Below are 26650 nucleotides of genomic sequence, written 5' to 3'. Positions count from 1 at the left end.
TCTTGTAGTTGTTTGGTAGCCTTACCTTTTCAGTCAGCCATGACATCAGAGTGCTAAATATTATGAGGAGTGCCAAAGGCAAGCATGTGTGGTGAAAGGTTTGCTAAGGGCAGCTCTGGAAGTTCCAGGGAGATTACAAGGTCCCAGCAGGAAGTGGAGCAAGTTCTTAGCCATTATCAGCAGTGGCATGGAATTCATGTGGCAGAGGACCTAGCCCGGCCTATGCGCCAGCATTCCCAAGAAGGGACCGAGGAGACCCTATGGTGTCAGGATCATCGATGAGGTTAGTCTTCCTGACTACATTGAAAGTTAGTGGACTGTGCTGTCGTCTCCTTTTCTGTCCTTGTCCGCTGACACTAAATACGCTTTCGAAGTCAGTTTACTAACACGCCCAACAAACGGGAATAGCGTGACTTAGTTCACAACAACCTCAGTGCAAATAAATGACCACAAAGGCAACACGCAAGAAGTGACGGGACTGCGCACTGTGCCAACAAATGATATCAAAGGAAAGACAAACTGGCAGGACTGCAGATTTGCTGTGTCCTGCTGATCTTGTACAGCTGAACCTTTTCATAATGAAGTCACATCCGAAGTATAGAATGCGTTCACGGTATCTCATATTCATTACATGCTGATATGCTTAAGACTAATTGCACTATATATGTTCAATAATTTGTTATAAGTTGAACCTAGATACAGATAACATGGACTTAACCAATTATAGAACATAACTAAATAAATGAAACCTACTTTGATCAATATCATCAAGTAACAAATATATGCTCATAATGGATATAACGTATAACAAATATATTTTTGTGTCAGATGTGACTTTAATTATAATGTGGTTTGAATGTATCTATGTTCGTTTTATTAAATTTCTACTGTACCTCTCCTCTGTCATCACTTGCTTTCACAGCCAGTGATTACAAACTAACAAATCATCCAGTGTCCTGTTTTCCTAAGATGACTCAGCACTTCCCCCCTATTAGTGTCGTTTTAACAGGCACCTTAAGGGGAAGCTCTACCGTGAGGCAAATTTCAATTTCTCTATTCAAATACCTAAATGTGAAATGCACAAGTGCCCTGATTAGACAACTGCCAGACCAACTTCAATGAGCTTTGTTGCGTTTAGAGAGAAACCTGTATTCTGCCAACTGCAAGAAGAAAAGCCTTTATTTAGGGCCAGGAATATTTTCATAAAAATGTTTTCAAAAAATGTTAAGCATAAAAAATAAAGCAGACAAAAAAAGTCCATAACACTGCTCCAAAAACAGACATTGCAGTCTTGTAAGCCATATCTGTTAAAGCATCTAAAATGAACAGATGTAACTGATTTTACAGTTTATGCGACATTATTGCCATATTTAGGAGAGTTTTGTAAAACTCGCAAATTAGTGGTGTATATTTTAGAGTGGAACGTAATGCATCAATTTTATCCATTTTAGATGTATTAATAAGAACAGTTTACAGAACTGTGATATCACTGTTTATAGCCAAGCTACAGAGTTTTAAACGTTGTGCTTGAGTTACATCCATTTCGGGATTTTCAAAGTTCCTTTTTGGAAAAAAATTGACAGCGTAAATAAAGCTCTGCTTCCCACAGTTGGCAGACTAACTTTCACTATTGAAATGCAACAAAGCTAATTAAAATTGGTGAAGAAAATGCCAAGGAAAACAATTTCTCCCTCCCCATGTACTTAGGAGCTCTGGAGGTAAAGCTTCCTTCTCATCAATAATGAGCAATATTGTGTCTGGGCAGCTTAGCTACACGCCAAACATCACTTTTCTTGAGAGGTCGTCAAATGATAAGGAGGTCATGAAGGTAGAGCACAGTAGAAGGAACGAGGAAGCGCCGGTCATAGCCAGCACCTAAAATGCCGACTCGGCCGAGCGAGACAAGTGAGTCGGGTGTGACGGGCTCCGGGCGAGACGTTTCTTGGGCAGCCTCTGTAGCTGCACCTGCAGCTTGGCAAACGCCGGCCGATCCTGGGGCTTGTACGACCAGCACACCATCAGGAAGTCCTACAGTGCGACAGGCACGAAGAGGGTTGATTTGTAGCAGCTTCCACGTAAAGAACACTTCATTAAGGGTTTTCAAAGGCTTTCAAGGACTACAGGCGGAAAACTGTCTTTAACAATAAACAAATATTTGTTAATGTGATTGGCATTTACACACTTTCTGGCAGCTATCTATCAGTGTGTCTAACCATTTCTCCCACCAACTTGGGACACTGTGTAGTCCATGGTCTAATGACTAGAGCAGTGGGCTGCTGTGCTGAGGGAAATGGGTTCAAAATTAACCATCAGACCAACTTCGATAACTGGGAGTGTGCTGCTCTTCAACAAACCTCTACAATGCAAACTTGGGTCATTTGGTGTGTGCCACTGGGTCGCTGTTCTTCAACAAAAATAATCCTTTAAGATATCGGTGGGCGAAACTGAATGCATGTCATACATATTCACACACATGCCACGCTAGACGGCGCAGCGTGTCCAGTGGGAAGCGTGAGAGTAGATCCGGCTGCACACGCCTCATAGCATTTCAGCTGCAGCAATAGTGCTGCGGTGTGTTGATACATTGCCTCAGTCCTAAATGCATTACTGTCAACATGCAAAGTGAGACGAGCTCTTTTGTAAATATTTTGTTGCACACAAACAAAATAATTATAAAGCGTTACAGAAGAAGAAAGGTACATGAAAAAGGCTTAGCGAGCAAGTCATCACTGAATGGCAAAGGTAGAGTGACTCCCTATCACAATGCTGCTCCCCAGATTGGGTTTGCATCAACTTTGAAGCTGGACATCTAAAAGAAAGGACAATCACAGCCAAAAAGGAAAGTAAAGGATCTTTAAATATATAAGTTCGGGCTTGTTGCTATATTCCGTTTTCAGCCTATTAGTGCGATAGAGAAAGGGACAGTACAAAATAAGCAGACAAAGCACTCAGTTGGTATCTCTTGTCCTGTTCCAGTGGATTTTGTGCTCTAATAGGGTAAAAAAAATTATTTGAAGTATGCCTGATGGAAGTGATGAATTTGGAAGTCTCTGGAAACAGCATTTTTATATTCAAAGGTTTTTAACAGTTCTCTTCTAAGGATTGCTACAAACGACAATGAAGCTACCATTACATTAACATATTGTTTAAACAAAATCACATTCATTCCAACGAGTTTCTCGGCTTTAAGAAAAGATGTTTCTGGGAGATAAAAACTGAGGTGACGCACCAGATTCTGAATCAATTACAGTCAATGAGCGACATTTCGGATATGTCCATTGATTAGGATGTCTTTGCAGAAGCGCCACATACCCCACAGAGTCAATGCATAAGAACACATGAAATTTCGAACGCAAAACCTTCGGTGTCTGATTTTGCTGACTTTTTGCCATCACTGCAGGTTCCAAATGGCATTAATCGAAGCGAACACCACCGCCATTGGGATTATCTCACAGCCTCAAATCCACGCTCTTGCACACCAACACACCGATCTGCTGGCAGCTGTAGCCACCACCGCAACAATGCTGGGGCTACCTGCTTCAACGCTCGCTGCCAAGCTTCCTGCTGTACGGTGCAGTGTTCTTCATTGAAAGATTTTGCCGCTGTCAGCAATAGCACCAACTCCTTCCCTGGAGGGGGGGGGCACTTACCCCCCCTCCCACTGTCAGAAGTGGAGGGGCCAAAGTATGTTGTTTGCCCCCCCACTTTTGAAAGCAGGCACTTTCGGCTGCACTCTGTAAAGTCCAACAAAACTACAGCTGAAGCTAAATTTTCTTATTACAGTGGCCACATAAGCAATGCTTTTTTTTACTATGCATCACCTACTTGGACAGTGAGGACTGTCTTTCGTGCATTTTGTGAGCATATGGCGCGGGATTCGCCATACACGCCCACGTTGCGGAGTATGCCTGGCGCTGTGCAATTCCCGCCCTAACAAATGTCAGATTGTGCAACTTGCACCATGCCAAGTTTTTTGGGAACGTTATATCCGTATTCGAAAACACAATCTGCTTGCTGCATTTATAACCTGCAGGCGAGGAGGAGGTCCAGATAAAGTATTATAATCAACTGCACCCAACGAATGATGTAGCTTACGGCATGAAATCGTTTGATTATCAAATGCTGGCACTATTTAATCTCTGTTCGGAGATAGCCTACATAGCATTGCCTATCACCATAAAAAATCTGATCAAACGTCTTACCAGTATAACTGTCAACGTTTATTGGGTAATCACGACTTATCGCAGATGTGCTCATGAAAATGACCTTGGTCAAACGTGCAGAGCTATTTCAATACCAATAGAACACTGACTTGAATTTTTTCTAAAGGCATGTGTCACTTCTGACTTTGACGATTTCTTATTCAGGCGGTTATAAATACGAGCTACACTATCACTTGTTTCCTGGCAGGAGCAAGAACAGCAGATATTTCGTATTTTGAAGAAATGAGGGCCACTTTTTGCAAACAGTACCGAAAATTTGCACTGTGTAGGTGGCGTGTACACTCTGAAAAGTTATTGATATTTCGTCCCGCGTTTGCTGCGGGATGCGGGTGTGGGACACCAAAACAAAGATGGCGGCCGGCGGAGCAAGCCGAACGCGTTTTTTTTTTGTCGTTAGTACATTACGTGCATTGAAACAGTTTCTTCCCTATCAGTGATGAATAATATCGTTAATATTGGCAAGTTTGTGGTAATAACGTAGCCATGTCCACTTTGAGGGGACAGAAACAGATGGGCGCGCTTAGCTGCCAGTGACAGAAACGCATGGCCGGCGTGCTGCTGAAACTGTGGCATCTGTCTTCACTACTATCCTAATACGGCACGTTTCCGCTAAGGGTGGGCGAATATCTTAGCTGTGTTACAAGCGTCGGCGCAGGAATAGGGTACACTTTTAACGTATCAGTGTAAACGTGGCTACTGTCATTGCCGCGCGCGATTTGTTGCGTGCCCACAAGTGCAGATGAAAAGAATTGAAAGGCGCCTTTTTTGTTTTCGTTGATTACAACCATTATAAAGCCTACCCACAATAAAGGCAAGTTTGGTTGTACCTCTTTTTGTCATGGAAGTGTGGAAAGTGATGAGAGTAATGAAATGAGGCATCTAATTAAGTATGTTTGGTGCGCGCAGACTGCTTGGCTTGTCTATAAGAGTCGTTCGCGTAGCATTCGACAGATGGTAAGCGTGATCAGTATTAGCTAAACTTGGCACACGACATATCGCTGCGACAAGTTCGGGGTGCGATCATTACACGGGAAATTTAAAAAAATCGAATTTTGACAACAAAACTCAGGGGTGCGACCATTACGCGAGTGCGATCATTATGCGAGTAAATACGGTAAATACTGAACCGTCGTTTTTGTTTCCTTATTTTCAGGCGTCATAACACATTCCGACTTAGTTTCAGCTTTGTCCTCGGTGAACAAACAAAACAATTTGTTTATGTCTGGCAAAAATAAAGGGTGCCCTATGGGCAATATCTAGGTAAACTTCAAAGACAGGGGACTAATTATGACATTTGCAGTAAATTGCACATACAAGCGATCAGGAGCTTTATGAATGTGAGAGAACTATGAAGTCAACCGATATCAAATCTAGTGGAAATTGAATGGGGTCGGGAGGGGGGCAGGGAGGGAGGGAGGACACACATGATAAATGTTGTGGCAAAGTAACATATGTGTTGATCAATTACTGGATTTTCAAAAATTTACAATAGATGTTCCCAAGCATTACATGCAGGCAAGCTTTCAAATGGAACAGTCACATAGAACTTTTTAAAGTATGCAATATAACTACAAGAAACAAATATTTATTTCAACTCTTCGAAAGGAACAGGAACTGGAAATCCGGTTGTAAGTTTCCAAGGTCACTCACATCTGCCATATTTTTTTCTTGTGGATATTGCAAATAACTTATGTTGTTTGTACTTCGTTGCCTAAAACCTCGGTAATACTATTATGTAAACTATCGATGCATTTATGCTGTAGGCATAAACACCAAGTACAATTCTTTGTTTAATTATTAAAATTGCTTGCAGCAAACAAGCATTCTTTTATGCGCTCTGCTGCTGCTGCTATTGGGCGGGATCCAGAACCTCTGTCAGGCACTCACTGCCTCTTGTCCCTGCACCATCTTGAGATTTTATGAAATTGCAAGAAATAAATGCAAATTCAAATAATTTTTCAGACCCCCTATGTTTCACCATGTGTGAATGATAAATAGGTCCATGTCTGTTAAATAATACTGACAGAAGCATTGCCGGGCTTTTTTGTAATTTTAGTAATTCGCTATATATATATATATATATATATATATATATATATATATATATATATATATATATATATATATATATATATATATATATATATATAGACAGAGAGAGAGAGAGAGGGAGAATGGTGAGATCTCTTGCGGTTTGCCCCCCACTCGAGAAATGGTACGCCACTGCTGATGGCTTCGAAGCACTTTCCAAAAGCCAGCTTCGCCGCCATACAGCAATGTTACGCATTGAAGCCTACGCGATGTATTGCGGTGAAGCATACTAAAAGTGGAAAGGGGCAACTGTCATGGGACACAATATGTACTTAATTATACACACATGCACCCGCCTTCTCCTGTCACAATATGAGCACTGATATGCTTAATATGCATGCTGGCAGGCCGTTAAAGGTTTTCCGGACATGCCTGTGGCGATTTGAGCTTTTGGGGGCAGTAACAGGCATGCATTCATTTTTTTGGACTGCCCGACTTTTCTTCTGACGCTTTGCAGCCCCTAGGTAGTCCGAAAAATTGTATGTTGACTGCACCTTGATGTCTTGCGAGGCTTGGATATTGGCCAGTGACTGCTTTATGCCCTTCGCCACCTGCCAGATGATGGACTCGGAAGGTTGACCTCGGAAGGGCCATTCCCCACACAACAGCTCGTACCATACCGTCCTGCGCCATCAAACGAGCAAAGGGAGACACCTGTGATAAGGACATACAATAGAACAAGAACTCTACAGCAGCAGTAGCAGCCATCGGCTAAATAGGTAAGAGATTCCTCACAAGTGCAAATGTCTTGGTGATATCCACAACATGAACTAGTAAATGATTTGTCATCAATTTGACATCTCTGGTAAGAAAATTATCTAGAAACTGACCGACTCTGAGTAGAAACCAATGCTGCAGCTCATACGTTGGCCGAGTACGAAGCAGATTCCACATGCATAAAATTATGCATGCCATGAATAGGCATCCACCCATACAGGTGGATTCTGCACATAAATCAAACCCCCTAATTTAAGGCATTCATTTCTTTCATTATAACAAGTGTTAAAAATATGTCGTCTTTACGATAAAGTAATTGCATTTATACATGCAGTTACAATGGTTAGGAGAACTGATCAGGCTTTCTGTGTGTCACTGCTTAACTACAAGTACAGTGTAACCGAATCTAAGTTTAACCATGGTCAGCAGGCCCATGTGTAACTTGGTTCGAGTACAGTAAAACCTCGTTATACCGCACCCACTTAAACAGCAGCTTCGTTTTAAAAGTAGTAAAGTCAAATCCCCAACTCAGCGGCAATTGAACATAACGTGTTTTGTATCCACGTAAACCATACCAGCTCATTGCGTACGTATCTGTGAACATGTAGTGTTTCCCACTTTTCATAGCACAAACACGGCAGTGCGTCGCCCGGCAGAACAACGGCCTCCAAGCGCCCTGTGCATTTGTGCGTGAAGCCACATCAACATTAACATCATTTTGGCGCCGTGGCAGAGAGCCAAGAGAGCATTGTGGCGTCGTGCAAACAAGGACTTGTGTCATGCCGAGGCTCGGATAAAAAAGGCGCCGGGTACTCAGCACAGAAGAAAAATGAGACATTGTTCGTGCTATCGAACGTGACACGAAGAAGTCGGCGCTGGCATGCGACAGGGATCTACTATTGACCACAGTGTGTGGCATTTGGAATGCGAAGCAGTTCCTCGGCAGCACTGCTACGACCGCGAAGAGATGTCGGCTACGAGGTTTAACTTTTCACCATCACTGCCTCTGTTGTTGCTGAAGTGTTGCCTAGTGACAGTGATGAGGACGACATGGAAAGTGACAGCACGAGTGATTCAGGCCCCCGAGTGGTAGAAGCTGCACGTTACGTCAGCCTCATGAATGCAATCATTGCGACAGCAACAGCACCCTGTAATGAAAAAGGTACCCCACAACTCCTACAGTGCTACTGCTTGCGTGCACAGAGAACATTCAACGCCAACGAGGAATCTAACCATGCAAGTGTTTGCCGAGAAGAGGGGGCTGGCTGAAAAGCTGGCTCGCAGGTTAAGTAAGTTTGAGGCCGCTGTCGTTGCTGCCAGGCTGCCACCGCATCAAATGAAAATAACACGTTTGTCGCGCGAAGTGAATAAATATTGCATGTCTTTTTTCCCTTTCATCGCACTCTCTCCGAGTTCCGTTTTTGACAGGTAAGTGGGCGATCTCATGCTATTTCGGTTAAGCAGTACTACCGTTTAGTACATACTTTTTCCGAGCCCCGGCCAACTACGGTTTAATGAGGTTTCACTGTATTATAAAAATTTACAAGGCTGTTGAAATCAAGTTGGATCAAAAGGCTATGCAGACAGCAATTCGAGCACCCAAACCAGTGCCATGCAGTCCCCTGCTCCACTTCCACATGTATTAAAAATTTGATGTGGCAGTAGATAGACACATAGCCTCTTCTATCATGAAATGGCTCAAATGTTTGGTTTACCTATAACAGAACCATTGTGGCATCCATGGACAGATATTTCTGGCTCACCGTTGCTGGCAATTGTGTTATTTTGCTTACCGAAACAAAGTCTCAAGTAGAGGAGCTGCCACAGGTGCTGGACTGCATTTCCAGGTCACTTTGTAGCGCAAAAAATACTAACAACTAAGAGCATATTCCTAGAGCTCTCATAGAGCAAGCAAAACTGCTCACCCAAAGGCATAGATGTCCGAGGCGGTGGCAAAAGGGAGGTCATCAGCGTCATGCTGGTTGCCTGCTCGTAGACAACGTACTACTTCGGGGGCCAGGTAGCAGAGCCAACCCTGGGGAATCGTCAGCCAGTCTCCCTTCCTGCACGCAATCACAGTGCGCATGCACATGACGCTTCATAAATGAACCAGAGCTTACAATTACTTAAAGCAATAAATGTAGCATTGACACGGTGGACACAAGAGATTTAACTGGTCAAATGCTATATATACTGTCACTTTTCTTATGTCCGTCATGTTAAAACTATGGTTAATGCTTTTTTTTTTTCAGTATGGGCCGACTACAATGACTAGCTAACAACCTAACTGACTAGCTCGAGAACAAGCTTTAATGCTGCTACGCGAACGAAGGATTAAAACTGGAGACTATTTACAAAATATATTTACAAGGGATAATGCAGCACTGGCCAGTTCAGCCGACAGCTCGAGAGCCAAAGAGCGTTCTTTCTCCTCTTTTCTCGAGTAATGGCGCCCACGCGCCTCATTCAAACAATCAACTACCACACGCGTGTAGCAATACGACATTAATTATGATTGCGCAAGACGAAAGCTCTAAGTGGGGACCAGTGCTCTATTTTATTGGGATACCCTGCCACACACCACATAGGCTCATATAAGAGCTGCACATATTTTTAGGATTCTTCATAAAACAGTCAAGGTGCTCCTGCACCTTTCTTTAAAGATAACTTTACTCAAGGAGTCAGGCTACAGCTACAACAAACAGAAAAATGTAGTTCTACTTTTTTTAGCTATAAATCTTGCCCCAAAAGGTAACCAGTCATTCTTAACGCGAAAATGAAACCATACACACTTGTACCAGAGCAAACAGAAATCACACTGACATATTTTTGTGGCTACAGCTCAACAGTGATAAGCAGACTTTGCGGCACATGTTGTTGTTGTTATTTTTTTCACAGGAAAATGACTTGCTTTTGCTCTTAAATGTGAAAAAGACTGCAGCTGAAACGCAGGTCAGATCTAAATGTGTTCGAGACTCGCTAACTGCTGCGACTTACCGGTTTCCTTGGCAGAGCTTGGTCACTGAGAAGAGGCCAAAGTCGGTGATTACCACTTTCCCATTTTCATAGAAGATGTTTTTCGTCTTGAGGTCCTTGTGAACTATGCCCCGGGCATGCAAGTAGCCCATCCCCTGTTGAATGAACACTAGGTTAGTCCCACGGACACTAACAGATCTCAAGTTGAACAACTGTTAAAGTGTTTTTCCAATGAAGAGATGACATATCTTTATACCCACAAACCACTCCTGCATATTACTATACACTCCCTAATTACAGCCCTTGAAGAGGTAAAGAAATAATCCGTGCACATAATCCATTTGAGTAACCACATCAACAATGTTCACACATTTATGTAAGCAAGTTAACACTAATGTCAAGAAAGTTCGAAACTCCAGAAGGAATTTTATATGCTGTCCTCACTTTCATTTCTGCCCTCTAAAAGAAAGGTGTGGTGCAAGTCCACGGCAATGTGCAGCACATTGCGATGAACCTGTACATGATGACAAAGTTTGCACACCCACTGGAACCCTAAAAAAAATTAAATTATGGGGTTTAACGTGCCAAAACCACTTTCTGATTATGAGGCACGCCGTAGTAGAGGAGTCCGGAAATTTCGACCACCTGGGGTTCTTTAACGTGCACCTAAATTCAGTACACGGGTGTTTTCGCATTTCGCTCCCATCGAAATGCGGCCGCCGTGGCCGGGATTCGATCCCGCGTCCTCGTGCTCAGCAGCCCAACACCATAGCCACAGAGCAACCATGGCGGGTCACTGGAACCCTCTATTTCGTACACAATACATACAATTTTCGGTGCAGGCTCACACTCCAATAGGACCCAAGCATGAGTGAATGATACACCCTTGTGCACTGACTCCCATAGTCTCTTTTATTGTTATCTTACAGTGCTGCTTCATGTTTTGTTCTTTAGCAAAAAATTCTGCACCACTTCCAACTAATAACAACATCCAGCCATATGTTCACCTAGCTCAATACAGTTAGCGTTAATCTCTAACTGCTACAAAATTTCACTTTGGCTAAATATTCGCGCGTAAATAACGCGACCCCAAATATGTAACACAAGAGGTAACCTTCAGTCTCTCAGAAAAAAGAAAATACATATTATGGTTATACGTATGAGGAAACTGAATGCAACGCAAGGCGCATTCTGAAGCGAGGAATTCCGGAAAAAAATAAAAGAAAGAAAGAAAGCTTGCATTATATTCGTGCAAATGTGGTACTGTACTGTAACCTCGGCAAAATTACACAACTGGTAATTTTCTCATTTGTAACAGCCTTTAAATGAAACCTAAGCAGATGGTGCATGCAAATGGTGGTTAGCTGATATATGAGAAATCCAAGCCCATTTTCAGCACACAGTGGGCACTGACTAATCTGAGAGGTCATGCCAAGGTGCCACTCTGGTACTCAACATAGCGGGTTGTGCATCATTGCTGACAAATAGTTAGTGCATCATTTCATTTTTGTTTTTGTTTCTTCAGTTTTGGTATTGGAAATGTCTATATTCATGAGCTTTTCAAGATGCATCTACTCATATTCTAAATATAAAATTTTGCACTTGCACTGAGGCTCCTCTAAACCTAAGCTAACTGGAACTATGCTTTCCATGCAGTCCAAAATTTTTTTGCAGTTGGCCTTCAGCGGGCTGGCATTCTAGAATTCCAGTGCACCTTTTATCAACAATTAAAAAGGAGCTACGAGACGTGCATTTCATATCCCATTCCTGCAGCTAACAATCAATGCTGTGAAAGCTATGCAACTATAATGCAATCATAAAGATTTGGGGATGTTTGGGCAACTTCAACAGTAACGCATCATGCATAGCTGTACACTGTACATTTCCTACTGCATAGTTGCCGATCGATAATTCAGACTGCACGGGGATTGCAACACAGTCTGAATATAATTGGGAGTCTGAAATACTGGATTCACCCGAAAATAAGCGACTTTATTATTCCACAAGTGGCCAGAAAGGTGTGCCGTATTTTCGGACTGTTACGTTCGGGGATACATCTTCAATTTCGCGTGGCTAGCGCAAGACACAGTGTGCCTATTGTGGTATGAATGACAGCTATGAATCACGGCATTCTTGGTACAGTGCCAAGCGCGCAATTTTTATCGCAGTGCGGAAACGCTGCCGTCTGGTTACATGTCCGGTGCCAGTCATGCGAAATATCACATAATAAAACTACTGTTGGAAGGGGTCGTCCAAAATACGGCCCAAGTTTGTCAACGCGTTGCTTGCAGGCACATAGGCTTGCCTTCGGCCTAGGCAGTTAGTGGCAGCGATTTTCTAGCAATGCCTTTTACGCTATTCCTTTTCTTGTTGCACTTCGCCAGTAGTCAGGGGGCAACTTTCTGCATGCATTATCAATGAGATCAGCTGGCCATGAACTGCGGATGATAAGAGTGGCACAGAATCGAGTGGAAGCCATTGCTACAAATAGGCAAAAGAGAGTCAGTGCAGGCATCGATTCTTCAACAGCGACTATATTAGATTGACTAGGCTTTGCTAGTTTTGGTGGCAAGGAGGCCTCGACAACATCTTGGCCAATGACCGCGCTGGTAATGTGTGTAAGCAAGAATATCGCTATTTCCGTTTGACTCAGTGGCTGAATTAACACAAGATCGTGCAGTCGGAGTCCAAATTAAAGCACAGCGTACTGTAAGGTCTCTTAATTTTCAGTCGTCCTTATACATTAAGTCTACGAGGCTAGTGGCGGTGTTGCAGAGCTGTCCAAATAATCAAGCATGTATGAATTATCAGTGGCCCAATTATAGGTCGGCAACTGTATTTCATATTGTGCAACGTGTGATCACCCCTCTATAATGCCTTGTTGGCACTGAGGCTACAGTGATAGATAAATAAATAAATAAATAAATAAATAAATAAATAAATAAATAAATAAATAAGTGTTCAGCAGAAAATGCAAGCCATGTAGACGTAGTGACAAAAGGTTAATTTGCACAAAGATAACATGCATTCATAATGAAAAAGTGACTAGCATCACTAGAGATGGAAAGCTACCTTGTCTCAGACCAGCTTTACACAGTCCCAAAACAAAACACACACTAACCTGGCAAATCTGCAGGGCTATGCCACTAATCCTGTTGAGGTTGAACTTATCCTTTCGTAGATGAATATGTCTGTACAATGTCATGCCTTTACATAAACTGGAACAAAATGGGCATCAAGAACACACAATTAAGAAACCAGGCTGGGAACCCATTCATCACAGTTCAAGGCTAAAAAAAAAGAAAAACCGAGGAATGTTTTGAGAACAGCCTAAGGTGGAACTGGAGGACCGGAAAACACAAGTGCACCTTTCGACCTCAAGTGCCATCCTCGAGTCGAGATCAAACCATGATCTTCACCCCTGTCATTTTACAAGGATAGCTTTTGTGGACTGCTCAGGTCACCATAGTCATGTGACAGAGTGTAACCAATATCAATTGCATGCATGCTGTGTCACCAAGCCATTATATTTCACTTTGGTTTAGACAAAATTTTACAAAGCAAGTTCCACCTTCAATTTTCAGGCTATATTCCTTCAATGCACTGCTGCCAGAAAAAATGTAAGCTGTTTTGAAAGAATAAACTTTGTTTTCAGTGATTTTCAATGTAAGTCAACTGCAACAAACATGTACTCTACATTTTATACCCGATGATAAATAAATAAATAAAAGAATAAAAGAGAAACAAACAAGCAAAAAGAAAACAGAAGTCAATGCACTCACCTCGTGATGATAGCAAGCTTTGGTGGCTTCATGCAGGCACCCATAAAGAGGACTAAGTTTTCGTGCCTCGTCTTGCGGAAGGTTGCAACCTAGTGAAAAAAATAAATTTGGTAAAAAAAAAAGTTCTTGTTACCTATCCGCCTTCCAATGAGGGGGAGAGGAAGGTGAAGGGGGTGTAGAAAAAGAAAAATGAGAAGAAATCGTACCTCTTGCTTAAATGTTTCCAGCGTTTTCCTGTCATCTATGTGATCCATATTGAGCATTTTCACAGCAACACTTCCGTGCCAACTGCCCCTAAAAGTAGAGGACAAAAATGAGTCCACAGAAGTATGCAAAGTGTACAGGAGCTGGTGGGGGCTTTAACATATGCTGCCGCCAATTCTGAGAATGCGTGATTCTGAGCAGTTGGGACCTAGAAAAACTATACTGCGTTCTCTTACTTGTAGACGCTCCCGAAGCGGCCTTCACCAATCTTTTCCTTGATTTGGACGTCGTCAAAAGGAATGTCCCACTCCCGCAAAGAAAGCTGGAAAAGCAAAGTACAGAAAGTTCATCGGGTGGCATAAAGCGACTGAAAGTGCACTTCAGGAACGTTTTTCCCAAGGACATTAAAGGGCAACACTGCATAAGTTTGTACTGGTAAAGTATGCTCTAAAAATCCATTTTCATTTATTCGGTGGAAAAGATTGGTCATGTACTACTACTAAAGAAAGGAAGGCCAACCAAAATCTTTTTCGATTTCGTGCCACACCCCCAATAATTTCTGCATACCAGGGATACCTGGCGTAAAATGAAGTACAACAACTTCCGCCTGCTTCGTAATCTCAAGGAGGCCACGTAATCTCAAGTGCCACACACGCACTGAAACTAGAGGCAGCCCGAAGTGTTCGCTCTTTGAGGCTGATGCTCTTCATCACACTAGTGTTGCGACAGCAAGTGTTAGTGGTCTTCGAGTGAGATCTGTTCCTGTCTGCATGACACCATGCCTGTTAACTTAATGCGTAAGTGACTGTTTACTGCAATTTACATGGCCGATAAAAGTACGAACATTACTTTGTGTAGTTTTCTAATGATTTGCTATCCCTATCTATGCTTCACGTCTTGTGCCAAACTGCAACTCCCTTTTTATCCCAGCTCCTATTAACACGATAGCATTAGGGAACCCATGTCGCAAAAAATCCGGTGTCGGCGTTGGATGTCGTTTTGGCAAAAAGATTTTTGAACCACACATACCCAGGCCCTCCATGTGATGCAAGAAATTTATTGAATTGAATTCCTCGAGCTAAAATACATGGAAAAATTGTAAAATACAACTAACATACAACCTTCAGACATGACAGCTCTCGGATTGCAATTTGACTAAACGAGAAAACATAATTCTGTTACGTGAAAACCAAAAAAGAAAAACTGTTTTCTAGCGTTTCTACAATTCACAGACCGGCCACGGCATCCGCAATTTGCGTGCGCTGGTGTACTGGTGGGTGTCTTGGGGGCCATGAAGCAGCACGCCCGATTCCTTGCAATACCTCCAGCTGGCGCTAGCCTACACCACATCGCGGCCTCTTTCTACCACAAAGCCCACCTTCGTGCATAGCGTTCGCAGCCAACGTTTCCCGGTAAACATTACGGTTACATACGCTCCAGTTGCTGGGAAGTATGAGAAGCACTAGGTGATCTTTGATTGTTTTATCGCGTTCCACTCTTAAAGGCAAAGTTTAAGCGTCCACCAAATTTTTAAGCCAAATGGGAAAGGAGAGCATGCACTGCTCTGCTCGCTCCATATGGCCTCAGCTGCCCACAAGTCTTTCCTCACCATTTTTACGATAGCTAGCAACACACTGAACCTTTGCCTTTGGCTTGAGTTTGTCAGAAAAGTGGTCCATGGGAGCAAGAAATTTTGTTCAATATAACTGTTGTGCAGTTTTTCGAGTTCAAATTTGCAGGCGTTTTCCCTATTCAACTACACAGGAACAAGCCAAGACCAACAGGGCAGTTCAAGTTATCCGTCCATGCAAATGAAGAGATACTGAATTATTAGGATTTTACTATAATGTATTGGAGTAGTTTCAGAATTGCTCATTTTGATATTATGAGTAATGCATGTGCTCATTTGGCACTGAGATGAGAATGTGAATAAATATCACATGTACTACAGCCACAGCTAATCCAACACAAACAAAATTCGTTATAGCATGCAGCCAATGCAAGCAATTGCTTACAGTGTTGACCCCATTTCTTATTTAGCTGTGTGTAGTAAATCCTGAGTAAGTCCACGTACATTTGATTAGGGAATGGAGTGCCAGGCATACAAAGGTCACAATGACTGTGCCCTAAATACAGGGTAACTGCTAATCAACGCTGCTGTCAAGCAAACAAGGTCAGACACATACACTATTCTGCCGCGGCCAGAGCCTGTCAGTCGGATCCAAATCCGAGACTTGACTGTCCTGCGAGTCCACTCTAGTTGAGGCCAGTGTCTTCTCAGAATCCGTCTGGGAGAACAAGACCGAATGTGACACGCAATAGCAACTTATTGGGAAGCGTGTGGTGCGTATGCTTGGCCAGCTGGAGCCAACTAAATATTGAATTCACAGAGTGAACATCAATTAGCAAAAGCAACCTGCTCAAATACTTTATTTAACTGAATCAAAGCAGGGTTTGATCCTAGGCTGATATGATGTTAGACAAGATGGTCTCTTCCAGCTTACAATGGCTACAGCAGTGTATCACATTCAGCTACAGGGCAATGCAGCTTTTATTTTTAAGCACAATGCAATTACATGAGTCTCTATTGTCAAATATCAGCCAGCCCATGAGTTTTGTGTTGCTTATTCTAATGAAGAAGAAAAGACGGACAAAAAACAATAGTCATTAAATATAAAATACAGTAACATGCATGCCATTACTTCAACCCATGTTATTTGTCACTGCTTCAAGGTAGAGAGAGGCCTTAGGTGAATGAGAGAGCTCTAACAACTCACGCTTATGCTTCCAGATCCCGATGTACCAGACACTGTCCTGTCACTGTCTGTGGACTTAATTGTTTCCACCACGTCAGACTGGACAAGCGATGATACTGGAGCCGATGATTCCTTTTCAGAAGACAAGATCTCTGCAAAGATTAAACGATGTAGCAAAAGTGATCACAAATAAGGAAAAGTGATCACAAGTAAGGAACTTCTGAGCTCCTGTCCCATATCTGTTAATTTTACGTTAAGGACCCAAGAACGAGCACCCTTAAAACTGCGCTTGAAACAAATGTGCATCAACAGGGCATAGAGATGTCACTAAACAAAGCACACATTTAAATTCTTGTAAAAGAGTTTTCACTCTGTGATAAATAACAAGCTGCTACAAGAAGCTCAATGTTTAAATAAAAAGTTAATTTATTTATATATAAAACATTATTGCAGGAGGATAACATATTTACTTGCGTAAGGCCCACTCTTTCCTTTCTGGATATGGGCCTTGCATGAGGGCTCACCTTACATAAATAAATATGGTATATGTATTACAGTAAACATAAAAACAAAACCCATGTGCATGTAGAATAGCACAGTCGCATGATAATGCACTAGTTAAAGATTGTTAGTTAGTACGAGGGCAAATCAAAGTCTTTGCCCCTATTTATTTTTGGCAAAACTATGGCTGTAAATGCGAAGTCAACATATCCATTCCCATCGGTGGACCTTTCTTGGACCGGCCCAGCCCTATCTGCTGGTAGCTCCACGACATGGCACTGCTGTCAGCTGCTGAAGATGGTGGTCGTGCTTCACACGTCCACGGCCTACGAGCAACGAAGTGCGATTTGTTTTCTATGGAGCAAAGGACAAACCCCTATTGAAATCCACAGGAAAATGCAGCTCACGTATGGGGAAAGGTGTCTCGCTTTGAGAACTGTGAGGTGGTGGTGTTGCAAATTTGCAAAAGGCCGTGAAGACTTGCATGACAATGAGCGTTCGGGAAGACTGCGTGCGCCGCTGACCGACGACATTTCCCACATGGATGCAATGGTAAAGGCGTATCGGTATGTGCACCCCAAGGACGTTTCCCGGGAGCTTGGCATTTTGTATGGGAACATTTATGACATCATTCACAGGTCCCTAAGGTACCGGAAGGTTTCGTGTCGATGGGTGCCTAAGCAGTTGGGCAAGATGATGAAAGGCAAGCAAATGATTGCTTCACTGAGTCATCTGCAATGGTAGTCTCTGTTGGGGAAGTGATGCTAACGGTCTTCTGGCATCACCAAGGACCACTCCTGCTGGATTTCATGCACCAAGGTGCAACAATCAATGCCGGCAGTTATTGTTTCAGAGTGTCACGTCTGCTGGCTGCCATCAGGCGAAAACGCTGAGGGATTCTCAATGCGGACAACAAGGTTATCCTCCACGACAATGCGAGGCCACATGTGGCAACCAGAACATTCGACAAGCTCCGGTCATTTCACTGGGAGAGTATGGACCACCCACCATACAGGCCGAATGTCGCCCCTAGTGATTTCCATGTTTTTTTTTTTTTCAGTTTCAGTTCATTATTCTTTAAATACAATGAATTGGTGAGATACAATATACAGACGAGGGTCCCAAAGTCAAAGACTGCAATGGGACCCTACGTCTGCTGAGGAAGTTCTGGCTGGACAGCGATTCACATGCAATGATGAAGCCAAGACAGTAGTCCGACGGTGGTGCCCCACAGTCAGCCGGACAAATTCTACCACAGAGGAATCTCAAATTTAGTGCTGCAATGTGACAAATGTCTGAACTGGTGCGGGGACTATGTGGAAAAGTAGTGTAAGGTACGTAGAACAGTACGTATATTTGTAATTACCTGTATGTACCTTATTTTGGCTAATAAAAAAATAGGGCCAAGGACTTTCTCATTTGTTTTCGTAATTACAGAACTGTATGTTAGACTAGAAATTTCCTGATGTTTTGTAGCAATAAAGATAGGTATGATGACTTTGTTCAGAAGACAATAAACAAGAGCATTGTGCTGGTTTCCTCTGGCCGCGCTTACATGTGGCAGCTGCAGTGAACACAGGAACGGAGCAAGCCAGTGTATCACGACTCATCCATTCCTGGGCACCAAAATTCAAACTGTTTTGCAAAAACAAGGACAGTCGCTGACTGATTATTCAAACCTGCTAAGTAATTACGAAATCCCTGTAGTGCGGCCACCTAGTCCTTAGAACCGATGTACAACACTCAAACCTCGTTATAACGAAGTTGAAGGGGAAGCAGAAATTACTTTGTTATATCCATCACTACGTTGTACTGACTATTGTCCTTAACTGCACTATATGCCTAATGGTGTGCACAACTTTCAACATGCAAAGAAGACTACAGTTCCGCGGCCTGCCAAACCACTAGGCACTCACATATGTGATGAAATTTTAATAAAACAGTAAAAGACTGTCAAGCATGTGACATGACTTTTTAGCACTCGATGTGACAGCCTTTACGACAGCAACCTTCTGTTCCAACGCGATGGTCTTTTGCTTCCGCTTTCCACTTAGCTTGCTCATGATGTTGTGAAAATGGCTATACAACGACGTGGTCGAAGGGAACAGTTAGCATGCTGCAATGCGAATCCATCGTGTTCGAACAGCCCGTGGCCCAACATGGCGCACCGACTAAGCAGCTGGGATATTCTCAGGCGACCTCCATGACTTTAGGAGGCTGCTTCACTTTCATGTGATTTCATGAACCCATAAAGTATATGGCAGACAGAGCTGGGCACAGCAACAGAAACGCAGTCGCATATGTGGACGCATTCGGCCCATGAAAATGAAACTATCTGACCCACCACTCTCTCGTGGCCTCGCAGCAGCTGTGGATATGCTGTGTGAGCACGCTGGCTCGGCTTGGCCAGCTCGTGTCAGTTCCATGCAATCTCGGAGGTCACACCTAGCTGCATCAGCACAGCGTGGCACGTGGGAGTGACAGAGAGGAATGGGGGCCCTGGCTATGAGATTGCTGGGTGCAAGCATCATTATCTATACGTGGCACAGCACAACTAGGTGCGGCCTCCAAAACTGCAATTTCAAAGGGTGCAGCCAGCTTTGCCAGCTATGTGCCCACAGCACAAGAGGCACAATAAGATAAGAAACAAGTGTTGCTCGTGCACGGATAAGAGAAAGACCAGTGTTGCTCGACAGTGTATTCGATGCGGGAAATTGGAACTGCCACACTGAACGAGTATGGAACCTGGCGGAAAGCGATATGGTCGGTGCGCAACGGTCAATATTTTTGCTTTCAGAGACGAATCTAGTTCATTATATCCATTGGCAGGACAATTTTACTTTGTTAAAACGAGGTTTTACACACATGGATCTTTATAGAGATTTCAAGACAAATTGCATTTACTTCATTTATCCATTTGCTACATCCTGTCTGTGTATAACAGTGATTGAGATTTCGGTTGCTCTAAAGCTCTGGGCCCAATTTTTCAGACAACGTCAGCGCGGGTATTGTTGCAAAGATGATGGCCGTGAATGAAATGCATTCAGACTGCCTATGTACCCTCGCTTTCATTTACCAGACAGTTTGGCTTTTTAAGTGCTGTACAGCAACTTCAAATTTATCTGTGTCGACTCTGCACCAAACCATAACTTTCTTAAGCACTAACATCCAGCGCTCACTAGGCATAACGGACTGGTAACTATGCTCAAGATGCATTGCTGGCCAGCATAGTGGCAAGCAGTTGCAGGAAACCTGCCACTAATGCTTGTAAATCATCACTATTCAGGCCCAAGGTCATGTATGTGAAGGAGGCTGACAACCATAGAAGCAGTGTTCCAAGTCTGCCGACAATTGCTAGTGCAGGCGTTCCCACCAAATTCGTCAGTGCCCTTCACTGGACTGAATGAACTAGGCTCGCATGTAGGTACAAAACTATAAAGCAAACTTGCACAACACAGCCTAAGCTGTCAACCTTGTGCCACTGGTTCCGTGCAGCATCGTAGCAACACGAGAAGCACACTGGGCCAAGCGACGGGCAAACATGAAGTGCCTCCAAGTTCTCAACCATGACAACATATGAATGTTGATAATACTTCACTGATGCACAGCACTGAGAGAAACTCTGCAAATGAATTATCCATACTGCTTGTGTTGTAAACACGAACAAATTTTTCTTTGAAGGTCATTTTATGGACTGTTTGATGGTTCGTCTTTGCAGCCTCCTGATTTCCGAAAAGCCAGTTGGTGGTGACTACTGTAGTAAATCATTCAGCGCACGATGACCCTTACCAATATAATTTTCTGTGGTTTAGAACTTCATACTATGGCAATTGCGAAAAAAAAAAAAGGCAAGTTGGTAACATCACGTAAGTAATGCCCAACAAAGGCGAGACACTTTTGCTGGATGTCATGTCAAGCAATAGCGAGTGATTAAGAATATCACCGCAGTGAGGAAGGACTAGTATCTGGTGCATACCAGGAAAATGGAACTGCTGTGGGCGGGAGGCCGAGGAAGGCGTGTTCTGCCGCGAGGCTGCCATGAGGAAGGCCGGCGACGAGGGCGTCGATGAGTTACAGGACGAGGAAGACGATTCGGGGCCCCCTGCACCATGAAACGGGGGCAGGCAGATGGCAGGCCGCCCCCCTCGGCTCCCCTCGGAGCGCAAACTGCTGCCTCCATGCAAGGGACTGTTGCCCAGGTGTGCCGCTGCATGGTTTGGGGACTGCATGCCTGCAAGGCAGAGAATAACAGGCACGACAGAACCCTAAGTGGTGAAATGAGTGCCGTGTAATGTAAAATCTGTTTATTATGAACTCAATAGTTCTGTGAAAAGTGGTCCCGTATCAGTAGCTCATTATGTACAGACTCGCCCTTCAAGACGAGCAAAAATAACCACACTAAAGCTGGCATCGGCAGTTACAATTTGACACAACATTGGTCCGAAAATAGTACTTTGAGTCTCTTCATTTCTATTTCTGGCACTTTTCCACATATAGCTGCAAGTTTCTGTTAAAAATGTAATCTAAAAAACTAAATGCAGCGCTGCAGCTCCTGAAAGATGGTGCCCTGCCGGTTCCAATCACCTGCCACTTCGAAACTTTGCGTACAGGCATGCCGTTTTTTTTCTTCAAAAAATTTAATTATGGGGTTTTACATGCCAAAACCGCGATCTGATTATGATCTGAGTAGTGGGGAACTCCGGATTAATTTAGACCACCTGGGGTTCTATAATGTGAACATTTTCTTTTTTCTTCAAGAACTTTTCATATATTTTACTATCTGTGAGACACCAGTGGATTCTGCGTACAGAATTCCAGTTGGCTGGAGGCAGAAACTAGTGTAGCATGCCGGTATTTTGCAAAGGTTTCTCCATTACAGCTGCAGCATCAGCCACAGGCGTGGGGAGCCGTGAAGTTACGTTTTCTATGTCGCTTTGGCAGAAAAAGTACAAATTTAGAAATGTAGAATGCCATTGCGAATGTTTCTCAGCAACACTGAAAATGAAGCATTGACAAACCATGACGAACAGCCAGCATGGTAACCGCAGACTCTTTGCAACTTTGCGTAACAGTGGCACATTGTGACGCGTGAATATCGGCAGCAATGATAAACTAGGAACGATTGAGCGGCTGTTGGCCCAAATTGTCCAAATAGCCATAGTGGCCTTCAAAATTGCATGCGGTGCCGCATGGAGAACTGCACAAAAACTAGACTGCCGCCATCATGACCTCCGAGACAGCACCGGCACATGTGCGAGTGCTATCTTGGAGGCCACAGCTATCTCGCAGACCAAGGTTGCCATACGCTGTACTGCCTCACCCTGAAGGGTGCTGTGTACAAGTCTTGAACACATGGTTACCATAGCATAGTTGAAAGCAAGAGACTTTCCTTATGCCTTCTCAAATCCATGCGCAGCGTTCACTCATCTCGGCAGTTGTATCTTCGTTATGATTGCAGTGGAGCGGGGGCATGCCACTGTTCACACAGGTCAGTTGCACTTCTAGCTTAGGAACTTCACATGTGCCCTTCTTTTACCGCGACCAGGTTAGATGTGCTTTTTGCAACAGAATGTTGCTATTGAAAATGTTTATTTTTGCACAGTTTCGATAGGCAGGGTCAGAAAATCATAAATGTAGTAAAATGCAGTCGTTATAACCAATAAATTGTTTTATCTGGGATTATTATAAGTGGGTTCGATTGCATTTTCAAGTGTATGACTTGCACCAAAGACTGAATAAGTCTGCTGTAAACTACCAGTGGAGCATCCACCCTTTGAATATCTTCGTACATATAAATGACACTATGTTTTCAAGCAAGTGCAACAGCAGTGATGTTTCTGTAGCAGATGACAGCCGAAGCATTTCACCGCCAATTAGGTAATTGACAAAAAGAAAGGTTTAAAAGTGGCATTAATGTATCTCCTTCTTGTCTTGGGGACTTTGTAAGTGCAATCTAGCCGGCTGAAATGAAGTGTTGTTCTGTGCCGAAATCATAAACAATTTGAGCCGTGTAGCCATGGTCACATTCTCTTCCAGTGATTGCTTCCACTGAAAAAAAGCAATGAGCATTGTAGCAATATATACACAGTACTGAAAGTGTTAAGGACTAGTCATACGAAAGAAGACCATTTCTGGAGCTTCACTTTACACCTACAACGGTGCCCGGATGCTTTACAAGATTTCAGATTTGATGGGTGAGGTTACTTGCACAGGCTCAATTTCCATGTCGCCCCCTACCAACTTTAACCACATTCAGAGGTTCGCAAGTTATATATCGTAAGAATCCACCTATAATATAAGTTTTTTTCCCAAAATTTTACCATGTGAAACTTCTGCCTCATATTATATGCAGATCCCAAAGTTTTCAGCCCAAAATTTGCAGTTCCAGTTTCGTTGTTGCTCAGTGTTATCATCACCAAGAATTGTAGCAGAGGATGCGTCATCTTGTGGTGGTGTCAGTGGGCTGCTGCTTTTTTCAACCGGTGCCATTTTGACCATGCCAAGAATCTGCATGTTCACCTAAAGTCAATCTCGCACGATGTCGAGACCGCAAAAGCAGTAGCCAGCTGCCTTTAAAATGAGTTCTTTTAGCTGCTGAGACCATCGGGAATTCCACTGCAGGGCGGCACTTCAGGGTCACAGAGGGCAGCATTCACGGCTGGAGGAAGCAAAAGGAGGCAATTTTTTCGTGCAGAGGCCTGCGAAGTTTCCGGGGGCCAAAGAATGGAGTATTTCCCGAGATTGAACAGGGGCTGACTGCCATTGTGTGATGCCAACAGGCTGCTCACCTGGGTGCAAACATTGAGCTACTACAAGTGAAGGCAAGAGAAACTGCCCAGGAGAAAGGCATTCCAAAGAATTACTTCAAGGCCAACAAAAACTGGGTGTCGCGTTATATGCACCGCGCTGGATTTTCTTTACGTCGGTGGATGTCATTATTGCAGAAACTTCCTGCAAGCTATGACGAACAGCTTGTGGCTTTTCAGTGGCATGTCATATAGCTGCGGAAGAATGTTGACTTTCAGCTGAGCCAGATTGCAACGCTGAACAGACGCCTGTGTACCTTGACATGCCAGCGGCGCTCACAGTGCAGGAGAAAGGCTCCAAACAAGTTTGCATAAGGTCGACTGGCAATGTGAAGACGTAGGTCGCCGCAATGTTATCCTGCAACAGGGATGGTCGCAAGCTTGCACCCTAAGTAGTGTCCAAGTGAAATATGCTGCCGAAAAACGAGAAATTTTTTAAAAATTTTGTTGCACGATGCCAGGACAAAGGGCAGGCTGATGAAGCACTGGTGCTTGATTGGATCAAGTCTGCCTGGTGTTGGCGGCCTGCAGCAATGCTGGCACTCCCACTACTATTTGTGTTGGAGGCTTTCGCTGTCGCCTGCCAGATTCCATAAAGAAACTACTGCACGAATCTCGTACCAAACTCATCGTCATGCCTGGAGGGATGACATGCCAGTTGCAATTGCTGGACGCTTGCATCTTTTAAAGACTAGATCAAGTGCTGCTACCAAGAGTGGATGAGGTCAGGAGACCCGGAAGTAATGGCTACCAGATACCTGAAACGGGCCTCTCCACCAGTGCTTTGTAGCTGGATCGCAGATGCATGGGCCAGCATCCTCGAGGAGCTTGTCAGTCGCTCTTTTAAGAAATGTGGTACCTTGAACATGCTTGATAGTACTGAAGACGACTTTCTGTGGGAAGATATCTCTGACAAGGAGCTTTCGGGAGAAAGCGCCAGTGAAACAATAGATGACTCAATGTTTACTACAACGCTAATAAGTGCTTTCTGTGAGCTTTCCTCACTCACATTATATGCAGATGAAAACTTTTTTTTTTTCGTTTTTGCTATCCCCAAATTACACCTCGTATGATATGCGGGTCTGTATAATACGTAGGTTCTTACGGCACTTAGACACGAGTTACATGTGCTAAAAATGCCGCAGTAATAGCGCCGCACACTGCTGTGCAACCTTAGGGATAGGAAATGCCCTTGACAGGCTGACTCATCTTGGCGGGCTAGCTGTTGGGTCATGCCATTAAAGACACGACAAGAAAGAAGAGTCTCTTTCCTCACCTCCTTTCTGAATGTGCTCTGCAAAGACATCCACCAGTTCGTTTGGCAATCCGCACGAGGGAGGCACTTTCTCCATACAGTCACGATGGCATCGGAACCTGAGCACAACAGGATGAAGTGACAGTGATCAGTCTCTACTGACCAGAGGACAGCAGGCACGATTGATTGGACGAGTGGCGTAACAGTTCCATCAGATGATACCCATCCCAGTCTGACAGCCTGTTAAAGTGACCAACAGAACAGTCAATAAAATAGATTTAGAATAGGGATCTTGAAAGGCATTGCATGTGCAAGACGTAAAGCACGAGCACAAAACCTCACCCTAAATCTTCATGCACCACTTCCCGCACCTGCAAAGCTTTATTGGGTTCTATCTTAACTTTTTCGTTAAGATGGAACCACACCAACTCGCTCAGCTCTGTTTTTATTTATTGCGGACCTCTGGAATCAAGTTCCGTAACTCTCTAATGTAACTGTTACCCAACCTTTGAACTCAAAGCAGCTATGAACCACAATGTGCGTGCTGAATGTTGCATTATGCCCCGTTAAACCTGTTGAAAAGGACGCACTAGCTCTCTTTTCATAACGAATTAATAATATTTTTGGCAGCATTCCCAACCTGACCACAAGCAAGCATATGAAAACATTCCAGCATCCTGCACACTTTTTGATAATTAATAATGATATTTTGGGCAGCACTTCTAAAGTGAACAAAAGCAAGCATATGAAAACATTTCAGCATACTGAACACTTTTAGATTCTCAGAATTCTTGCAAGTTATGAGCATGAAAATATGAGGCCTTCCAAACAACCTAGGTGCTTCTGCATACTTTAATCTAAAATTAGAAGAAAATAAAAGCCTGATTCTTACAAGGCAACATGCTGGCAACTGCCTATTGCTGACTCTCTTGTACACAGGGATGTGGACCTTGCTATACATACTGCAACCATCACATGGTCAATTCTCAATTGCTCTTGAGTTGATGGCCATCAAAGTAATCAAATTTAAACATACTATCACCAAAGAATAATAATAATAATAATAATAATAATAATAATAATAATAATAATAATAATAATAATAATAATAATAATAATAATAATAATAATAATTTTTATTGGACAGCATGTTTGTTTTTCTTGAGCACCAATGCAGCATCTCTAAGTTCACTCACTTGCATTCCTTGCACTTGTAACCAAAGAACATGGCCTTGTCACACTGCTGGCAGGTGGTGACTTTGACACTAGATGTAAACCTGTACAAATGAGGCAAGTAAGTCACCACACGGTCACATGAAGCCATGCGTATGACAGCGCA

General features: G+C 43.4%; 1 protein-coding gene across 1 annotated transcript in view; it reads right to left on the bottom strand.

Annotated features, from left to right (window-relative positions):
• Nucleotides 1-327: 327 nt before the first annotated feature.
• ksr (kinase suppressor of ras) overlaps nucleotides 328-26650 on the bottom strand; it is a 36712-nt gene continuing 10389 nt past the window's right edge. Inside the window, exons 7-19 of the mRNA XM_075684698.1 lie at nucleotides 26508-26588; nucleotides 25333-25430; nucleotides 21227-21481; nucleotides 16771-16901; nucleotides 16180-16281; nucleotides 14230-14315; nucleotides 13996-14083; nucleotides 13790-13878; nucleotides 13129-13225; nucleotides 10029-10162; nucleotides 8957-9094; nucleotides 6809-6938; nucleotides 328-2028 (exon numbers count right to left, since the gene is read on the bottom strand). Of these exons, the coding sequence (XP_075540813.1) occupies nucleotides 1876-2028; nucleotides 6809-6938; nucleotides 8957-9094; nucleotides 10029-10162; nucleotides 13129-13225; nucleotides 13790-13878; nucleotides 13996-14083; nucleotides 14230-14315; nucleotides 16180-16281; nucleotides 16771-16901; nucleotides 21227-21481; nucleotides 25333-25430; nucleotides 26508-26588 (1582 nt within the window). The 3' untranslated portion in view covers nucleotides 328-1875. The remainder of the gene's footprint in view (nucleotides 2029-6808; nucleotides 6939-8956; nucleotides 9095-10028; nucleotides 10163-13128; nucleotides 13226-13789; nucleotides 13879-13995; nucleotides 14084-14229; nucleotides 14316-16179; nucleotides 16282-16770; nucleotides 16902-21226; nucleotides 21482-25332; nucleotides 25431-26507; nucleotides 26589-26650) is intronic.

Source organism: Dermacentor variabilis, chromosome 3, assembly GCF_050947875.1.
Source record: "Dermacentor variabilis isolate Ectoservices chromosome 3, ASM5094787v1, whole genome shotgun sequence".
In the NCBI taxonomy this organism is placed as follows: domain Eukaryota; kingdom Metazoa; phylum Arthropoda; class Arachnida; order Ixodida; family Ixodidae; genus Dermacentor; species Dermacentor variabilis.
The sequence above is the reverse complement of the archived record's forward strand: the minus strand, read 5'-3'. Positions and strand labels throughout refer to the sequence as shown.